Source organism: Ahaetulla prasina, chromosome 12 (assembly GCF_028640845.1).
Source record: "Ahaetulla prasina isolate Xishuangbanna chromosome 12, ASM2864084v1, whole genome shotgun sequence".
In the NCBI taxonomy this organism is placed as follows: domain Eukaryota; kingdom Metazoa; phylum Chordata; class Lepidosauria; order Squamata; family Colubridae; genus Ahaetulla; species Ahaetulla prasina.
The window spans coordinates 13,378,834-13,388,275 of NC_080550.1; the positions used below are offsets into that span (position 1 = coordinate 13,378,834).

At 42.9% G+C, this 9,442-nt stretch overlaps 1 protein-coding gene across 1 annotated transcript; it reads right to left on the reverse strand.

Annotated features, from left to right (window-relative positions):
- Positions 1 to 346: 346 nt before the first annotated feature.
- Positions 347 to 8,481, reverse strand: LOC131184174 (C-signal-like). The gene is made up of 6 exons (XM_058155211.1): positions 8,326 to 8,481; positions 6,831 to 6,882; positions 4,680 to 4,867; positions 3,985 to 4,143; positions 2,657 to 2,764; positions 347 to 460 (listed from the first exon to the last, which is right to left on the reverse strand). Exons 1-6 carry the CDS (start codon positions 8,479 to 8,481, stop codon positions 347 to 349), a joined length of 777 nt encoding a protein of 258 aa, XP_058011194.1.
- Between the last annotated feature and the right edge of the window lie 961 nt (positions 8,482 to 9,442).

The following is a 9,442-nucleotide window of genomic DNA, read 5'->3' on the forward strand; positions in this document are numbered from 1 at the left end:
GGTTGAACCAAAGGAACACACGCCGTATGAGTGAGGTTTATTGGACTTGTTTGTTCACTTCTGGCATCCTCTCCGGGCATGGGGCCAGGGCCGGGGGCTGGAGGCATGACAGGCCGTTCATCTTCATTATCAGACTCGGAGTCTGATAAAAGACCCGGTTGGAGATGGGAGAGGCCCTGCTGAGCAGAGGAGGGAGGACGAGTCACAACATACAGGCAAATGTTTGCGATCTTGTGAAACAAAGAAAACACCAAAGCCAGGACTTTCTGGAGAGAAAGTAGTTTATTAAAGCACCATCGCCTCTTAGTGCATTATGTGCCAACGACATCAAGGTGAGACTGGTGGATCACCAGGAAACTCGATGACCCAACCAATCCAGAAAGGTCCCGTTGTCCTCCTCAGAAAGCATGGACAGCACAGTCATGATGCCTTGCGTGCTCTCTTCCACACTCATTCCCGGCTGCCACAAAAAAGGGATCTCATAAGGTTTAAAGAATCAGTTCCTGCCAGGGGTGAAATCTACTTACCTTCAGTACCGGTTTGGATATGCATGCGCGTCACAAGCGCGTGGGGACCCTCTGTGCATGCATAAACCCTTCTGCGCATGCGCAGAGGGTATGTCGTGTCCCCCTCCCCCTCCGACGACCGGGTCAAGGAAGTCCGTATCAAACGTGGCAATGAAGCCTCTGCAGCTTGCCAAATTAAGACAGACAAACAGACCAACTAACTAAGTCTGTCTGTTATTAACACAGCTGCTTGCAATTACTGCAAGTTCAAGTCCCACCAGGCCCAAGGTTGACTCAGCCTTCCATCCTTTATAAGGTAGGTAAAATGAGGACCCAGATTGTTGGGGGCAATAAAGTTAACTTTGTATATAATATACAAATGGATGAAGAGTATTGCTTAACACAGTGTAAGCCGCCCTGAGTCTTCGGAGAAGGGCGGGATATAAATTCAAATTTTAAAAAAAATCCTTCGAGGTTTATCAGGGCAGGCAGGAATCCAAGTTGTGACTTCAGCGATAGAGTCCAATATCAGCAAACTAGATGAGACTTTGCTTGACTCAAGGTTGGAATGCCAAAAGCAGGTCCTTTATATAGGCTGTGGGGTATGGCTCCATGACTCAGCATTTATCCAGGCCTGCCCCTCCCTTCCTTCTGCTGGCATCGCCTCTCAGATCTCCAGAAGCGAGGATCCTCCCACTTTGAATTGTCTTCTGCTGTTTGGGAAAGGGAGGGGTCAGAAGGAGTAGGCCCGAGCAATTCCAATCCCCGGCTGGCTTCCTCTGACAGCTGAGCCAAAGGAACACAGCCATATGAGTGAGATTTATCGGGCTTGTTTGTTCACTCCTGGAATCCTCTCTGGGCATGGGGCCAGGGCTGGGGGCTGGAGGCATGACAGGCTGTTCATCTTCATTATCAGACTCGGAGTCTAATAACAAGCCCGGTTGGAGATGGGAGGGGCCGGGCTGAGGAGAGGAGAGAGGACGAGTCACAACAGGGTAAAAAAGGCATAGTTCGAGGCTATCCAGACCTAAAATTTCAAGCCTGGTGGGATAGGGAATTTTATTTCGAGCAGAAGATTTGAGTACTCTTCTAGTAAAATATCTCTGGACCCTCTCTAATGTATTGATGTCTGAAACACAGTGAGGGTTCCAGGCAGGTGAGCGGTATTCAAGGGTAGGTCTAGCAAAGGTTTTATATGTCCTAGTTTGAAGTATAGCGTTATCAGGGAGAAAACTTTGCAAAATAAGATTGACAACTCTTAATGCCTTTTTTGCAATGATGTTACAGTGAGCTCGGGAGCTTAGATCTTTTGAAATACGAGACCAACAGAATTCTTGTCATTTCGGTTATAAGCACCTGCTTTCCTGCAGAAATTTCTTTCTCTGCAAATAGGAAGGATCACCAATAGCTCAAACTGGAAGAGGTTCCTGAGATTGAGTAGATTTTCTTCTAAGAGGAAACTGAAATGAAGTTTTCTAGGGACACATTGTTCTCTTTGTCCTGTTATGATTTCCATTCTTCATTCTCTTTGCACTCAATCCTTTAATTCAATGCGTAGCAGTGATTCTCAACCTGTGGTCTGCGGACCCCGGGGGGGGGGGCACTATATTGTCACAGGGTGTCTGCAAAGGTTTGCAAACATGTTATGATTTAAATCTTGGGTGGCCCATGGACATTGGCCGTGGCCACAACAGCATAGCAATTAAACTTATATACTGCTTTATAGTGCTTTCCAGCCCTCTCTAAGCAGTTTTACAGAGTCAGCCTCTTGCCCCCAACAATTTGGGTCCTCATTTTATCCACCTCGGGAGGATGGACGGCTGAGTCAACCTTGAGCCTGGTGAGATTCGATCTGCCAAATTTCAGGCAGCCGGCAGGCAGCAGAAGTAGCCTGCAGTACTGCACTCTAACCACTGCACAACCCAAGGCTCAAAAGGTGTTTTAAAAGCTTTCATGGTAAAGAAAAGGTTGAGAACCACTGATCTACAGCATAATTTTCACAGAAGTATTCAATATCGCTCAGTTTGCACAGCATATTAAATAAAATACAAAAACGTTTAGAGACTCATTAGTAGGTGATTTATATGTCTTTGAGTGTGTATATAACATACCTGACCTCTTTTCCCACATCAAAAAAAACAACAACTTACAATTGGGTTGCGAGCAGTTTTAACTGAGCCAGGATGGATGGCAACACTCATAATTCCATCGGCTGGATACTCAAGAGATTGGCACTTGGTGAGCATATTTAAAGCAACCTGCAGGGTTGAAAAAAAAGAATGATGAGTTAAGAATGCATTGAAGAGAAAAAGGAAGGAAAGGGTGTAGAACACAGGGTATTGGGCAGGGGTAAAATGCACATACCTTCCCTACTTGATCACAAATGTGATTGCGCTTGTCTCTTCTGCACATGCGCAGAGACTTCTGTGCATGCACAGAGGGTCAAAAATGGGACATCATGACATCCGGGCGGGTGGACAGAGCCTCCTGCCACCGGCCCTATCGGATCGCGCAAGCCGGATAGATCCGGCTGGATTTCACCGCTGGTATTGGGGTTAGAAAAGGCGTAAGAGGCACACTAGAATTGGATTAAACAACTCCTTGAGAACACTGCTGGGAGGAAATCAGCCACATGCATCCTTCTAGCTAGCTAAGATATCTGTATGTTAATTATTCTGCAATCTCATGCAATTGAAAATGGGTGTCAGGGTCTGTTGAATAGCCTATTTGGACTGTCAAAACCATTTCCCTTCGAATAGTTGTGGTTTTTTTTTAAATTTAGTTTTGTTTTATGCAAATGAGAATTTTCTTGGGTTAGCATGCATCCCTCCCAATGCAACTACAGGCAGTCTTCACCAATTCAAAATCTGGAAACACCATTGGTAGAAGAGCAAAGACGACAGCAGTAAAACAACATTGGTGACCGAGGGCTGTGACAGTGCACAATACCACACAGCATTGCCTCTCAGCAATTGGTTAGAAATGTATCTTTAGGAAGAAGCAGACATGGGCAAGATATACTCCTGGATGAAAGAGGAGGTTCCACTACAGATAGTCCTCAACTTACGACAGTAATTTAGCCTGGAATTACGATCATGAGTCATTGCACTCATAAGTTGTCAGTTGAGACATCACGTCACCGGATTACTCAACGCTGTTTGAGGCAGTGGTTAAGTGAACGCTGTGGTGGTTAGACAAATGCCACGGTTGTTAAATAAATCCAGTTTAACCAATAGGATTTTGCTGAAGTGGTGGAAAACAGCAAATCACAGGCATGGGACCACAGGATATTGCAAATGGCTATAAAGATGAACTGGTTGTCTAGCGCCCAAAATATAATCATGTATTTTGAATTTTTGAAATCAGGTCATAAGTAGCTTTTGGCGAATGGCTCTATCGAAACTCACTAAGCAACCTGTCAGAAGTTGAGAACTCCCTGTATCTGCAGGCAGGTCCACCTAGAAAACCCATCTGGTACCTTACTGCAACGATATGCAATTATCTTCACGTTGTTCAAAAAAGCCATATTCTGAATTGATCCTGCAATGCTGGACATGTTAATAACAGCTGCCTTGCTGCTGCTCAGCCCTTGACATGGGCTTCTCCGGGCTGCCTTCTTCAGAAGGAGCAGAAATGCCTTGTAGAGAGAAGAAAAGAGAGGGGGAGCTACAGTTAAGCCTAGAAAAATAACTGTGCAATAACAGGGAAAGGTCTTCTGTCACCTTCTGCAAGATGACCTTCATAGAGTCATCTAGACCTGACCCCACCTGGGAAAACTACTCTAATGCTTTCTGGTGGGCTGCCCTTAAAGATGAGCAACACCTCCAGTTGATGCAGAGCCTGTTGTGGTCCGCCAGCAGCCTGCGGAGCTGGCAACGGAGTTGAACAGCGATGAGGCTGAGGAAGAGCATGGGCCAGTCCTGTCATTAAACTGAGAAAAAGTATAAGATTTTGGCCACAAAGCGCCTCATGGAGGTATTTTCTTGTCCCAACCTTCCCTAAAAGGGAGCAGTTACCACCAATGTTCCAACCTGCTCCCATAATCAATGTACAGTTTCTACTTCTTTGTTTTCACCAATTAAGATATTTCCTTGCATTCTAGCTATACTGAGAATTCAGCCGTTCAATCTTTAACAAACCCATCTTCCTTACTTCGCTTACTCATAAACAAACCTGACTCATTTGCAGTGGGCCAACCGTATTGACAGAGTAAACTCTCGTCATATCTTTGGCATTTACTGTTTCCAGACCGTTGAAGGACGAAGTGGCAGCGTTGTTGATTAGGATGGTCAGCCCCTCTTCTCCAACGCATTTTTCCACTTCTTTCAGAGCTGCCTGGATGCTTTCAAGATTAGTAACATCTAAGGAAAAGCAATTTTATTTAAACTTCAGCAACATGGAGTTTCAGAATAAAATAGAATAGAATAGAATAGAATAGAATAGAATAGAATAGAATAGAATAGAATAGAATAGAATAGAATAGAATTTTTTATTGGCCCAAGTGTGATTGGACACACAAGGAATTTGTCTTGGTGCATATGCTCTCAGTGTACATAAAAGAAAAGATACGTTCATCAAGGTACAACATTTACAACACAATTGATGGTCAATATATCAATATAAATCATAAGGATTGCCAGCAACAAAGTTACAGTCATACAGTCATAAGTGGAAAGAGATTGGTGATGGGAACGATGAGAAGATTAATAGTAGTGCAGATTTAGTAAATAGTTTGACAGTGTTGAGGGAATTATTTGTTTAGCAGAGTGATGGCCTTCGGGGAAAAACTGTTCTTGTGTCTAGTTGTTCTGGTGTGCAGTGCTCTATAGCGTTGTTTTGACAGTAGGAGTTGAAAAAGTTTATGTCCTGGATGTGAGGGATCTGTAAATATTTTCAGAATGGCAAGGGAAGAATTTTCCTATATGCCTATTCATGTAGCTAACCACCTTATGGAATAGCAGAATAGAAAATAGAATTCCCCTGTTTTTAACTGGGGAGGATCACAAACCCTAGAACTGAACATCAAAAGAAACCACGATGGATGACATCACCACCACCACCAATAAAGTTTATTGATTAGTAATGCGACCATTTAAAAAAAACACCGTAAAACCAATGTAGAGGAAACAGTATTCATAATAATGTTCATATTAGGGGCCGGGATAGCTCAGGCAGTAGAGAAGCCTGTTATTAGAACACAGAGCCTGCAATTACTGCAGTTCGAGCCCGGCCCAAGGTTGACTCAGCCTTCCACCCTTTATAAGGTAGGTAAAATGAGGACCCAGATTGTTGGGGGGGCAATAAGTTGACTTTGTAAAAAAATATACAAATAGAATGAGACTATTGCCTTATACATTGTAAGCCGCCCTGAGTCTTCGGAGAAGGGCGGGGTATAAATGTAAACAAAAAAACAAAAAAAAATTTATTCAATAAATTGTCACCCCCGCAGTTCACCCCAATCCGTTCCATGTAACACAGTCTATTTTCTTCAAAATGGACTTTGATCAAATTGATTATAAATTTTGGTTATAAATTTGATGATAAAAAATTGCAGTCTTGCTACTGATATGCAGATGTGTTTCCTGCAGGAGTAAGTAGGGTGTCTCAGTGTAGTTTAAATAAGGATCTATGTGAGCAGTTGATTTCCAATCAAAGATTATATGCACAAAATCTTCAACAGTTGTTGTTGTACTAAAAGCACATGGTCTTTCTTCAAACAGATCTCCCATATCTTACCACGGAATCTACTTGTTCAATGTGTGCTCCAGGGAAAGCTTGTCTAACATGTGAAGGAGGGGTGGGTTGCCTCCGGTTCAGACCGGTTTGCAAGAACTGGTAGTAAAACCAGCAGGAGGCTCCGCCCACTGACCCAGATGTCAACAGGAAGCTTCTGTGCATGTGCAGAAGCACACGCGTACGGCCCCATTGCAAACCAGTAGTAAAGGTAAGTAGACTGACTTGTACATACTAAGCTTGTGGACTGACTTGTATACATACATCACTGACATGAAGCAGTAGTGAAATCCTCCAAGGATCGCCACTGGTTTGCTGCCCGCGTATGCGCTTTTTAACTATCGGTTCAACCAAACCGGTAGCTTTTTTAACACTACTGGTTCGCCCGAATCGGGTCAAACCGGTTGCATTTCACCCCTGGCATGAAAGCAACTAAGTTAAATTATTTTCTTTTTGGGAACAGGTTTGAACTGAGTCAGCCGCTTCAAGTGAATAGAAGCAGAGATGTTACACTTTCATTAGTTCCAGAAGTGACTTTGAACTGGATGCTAAAGACATTCCTGTAGTACAAACTTTGTCCTTGAAACTTACCTAATTGCAACACCACCAAATTCGGATGTTTGCAAGCCAACTCTTTCACTTCCTGGAGAAAAAGAAGAACACAGACAGAAGATTATAGTTATAATATATGGGTATCTTGTAAAATAGTAGCCAGTATTAATCTGGCCAGTTAGGTTCAAAGCAACTCCTTATTAGGAAACAAATTAATCTACTTCCATTATGTTTTCTTGAAATAAAATGCATGAAGCATAGTATTTATGGGGTGGAAGCGAGGGTGGTTTGCGAGGATACAAAATCAGTGAGGTGTCATGAGTCACGTTAATGTGAATTAGATTTTAATTGTATTTTTTTAACTTTCTTACTTCATGCATTATGCCTTAATCTTGCTGTCTATCTTCCTCTTTTGGTTCTATTTTCTATTTGGATGGAGTTGCTTTTTTAACTTATTTTTTTATTTTTATATTTGCTGAATATAAGAAAAAAGAATGTTATGCTGAAGAAAAAACTAACTAGCACAGCAATTATAGTGTTAAAAAGAAGTTAATACAGAACTAAAGTGAATAGAATTTAAGGAAATTAAAGGTCTTCTATTAGCAAATAGAATTTAAGGAACACAAGAAAAGGTGAACAGTATACTAAGTAGAATGAAACTCAGTCTCCGTTTTGCTTAGCATTTTCCTTGCTGCAAAGGAGGAAATTATAATTAGGGCAGATATGTATGTATGTGGGTTACAATATCCCTGGGGAGTTCAAAATGCAAGCTTGACATTCAGTAAGGTGACCAACTTTTTTACAATGAGAAGGAGGACACAAATAAATTGAAGGAAAAAAATATCGTAAATAAAAGAAACTTTTTATTCATTACAACAATAATACAGAGTACACTATAATATGATAAATGCCTAATAAAAAAAACATTTGTAACATTTTATTTTGTAATTATGCTTACATGCCTATTAATTATTATTTAAATGAGTACTTTCCCATTGAATAAATGAACTTGTAAATAGAATTATACATGTTTGGAAATTATTAAATAGAAAATGAATCAATAAAACGTGAATTATTGTGCTCACCTGTGTATGACTGAATATTCACTGAGAAGGAAGTGAGTCTAATGCGTGCGCACGTGCCGTGTCGTGTTTCGGTAAGAAGTAAACAAAGCCACTTGTGTGTGGCGCACTCCCTCAAAACAATTCTCCTGTGCGGAGCGCATGCGTCTCATAATCGCGTGTCGCCGCACTGTACTGAGCCTTGACAAATTGTCATGCCAAATACAAATACGTCACATCACACGCAACGCATCGGCTCAGCATCGATCGAATACGGAGATTTACAGATTAGTCTTCAAATATCGAAAAGGAGGACGTGTAGGAGGACACTTTTCGAGAGAGGACAGAATTTACAAAAGAAGGACTGTCCTCCCAAAAGGAGGACGATTGGTCACCTTAATTCAGTCTCGGTTCAGCCTTAGTTTAACTTCTTAACCACTATTCCCAGCCACCCTATGCTAACTGATTCTTACCTTGGTTTCCTCTCCCATCAGATCAAGAGAAGTAGCAAAGACCCATTTGGGTGGATGGGGCAACTCCAGGAACCTCTTCACCAGACCCAGACCGATCCCCTGATCGGATCCTGTCACCAGAATGCTGAAAACAGAAAAGCCAGCTACCTTTGCCATCCCTTCAGGACCTGCAGCTTCAGCTTCCAACACGTTTGAAGGTTTAGTTCATCAGAGGTGGGAATATTATGACAAACATGCCACACCCATGAATATATCTCCTTATAAGCTCCATTTAAATATCATAGACGGGAACGTTGCTTGCTGGGATCGAGGGTGCAGTCAGTGCCATAAGGGAAGGTGGGCGGGTGGGAGATGTACCACCCTACAAAATATTTGGAAATACTTTCAAATCTCAGGAGAGAGTTCATTTGATATGAAATAAGTTTTGATTTTGGCTGCTAAGGAAACACACAAAACCAGAACTAAATGTAAACATTGAGCCTTATGGTCAGGGGTAGGCTGCTGTGGGTTCGCAGGGGTTTGGGACAACCTCTACCTAAGATTCTGTGCAGTTCAGAGAACCCCCAAATCCCATTCCTAACTGGCCTCACCCACCCCGTCCCTCACAGGAGTTCCCCAGGCGGCCCGTTTTAGATGCAGGTAAGTGCAGGGCGCACGCAGACGCTCAGGGACGGTGAAAAACGGGGCTACTAGAAGTTCGGGAAGGCCAGAAACAGGCCCATTTCTGGCCTCCGGAGGGCCTCTGGAGACTGGGCAGGCTGTTTTCGTCCTCCCGGAGGCTTAAGGAAAACCTCCAGAGCCTGGGGAGGGCAAAAATACCCCCCACCATGGTGCAGGAGGCTGACTAGGCCATGCCCACTCTGGCCACGCCCACCCAGCAAATGGGCAGAGAACCCCTCACTCAAAAATTTTGAAGCCCACCCCTTCTTATGGTGATCACCAACCTAAATACCATCAATTACAAAGTAGAAAAGATGGGACCAAGTTGTCAGAAAGAGGAAGTTTGTCTACAAAGAGATTTGGGGAATCAGTCACCTCCCTTTCACCTAACTAGCCTTTATTTATTTATTTATTTATTCAAATTTGTATACCGCCCTATCTCCAGAAGGACTCAGGG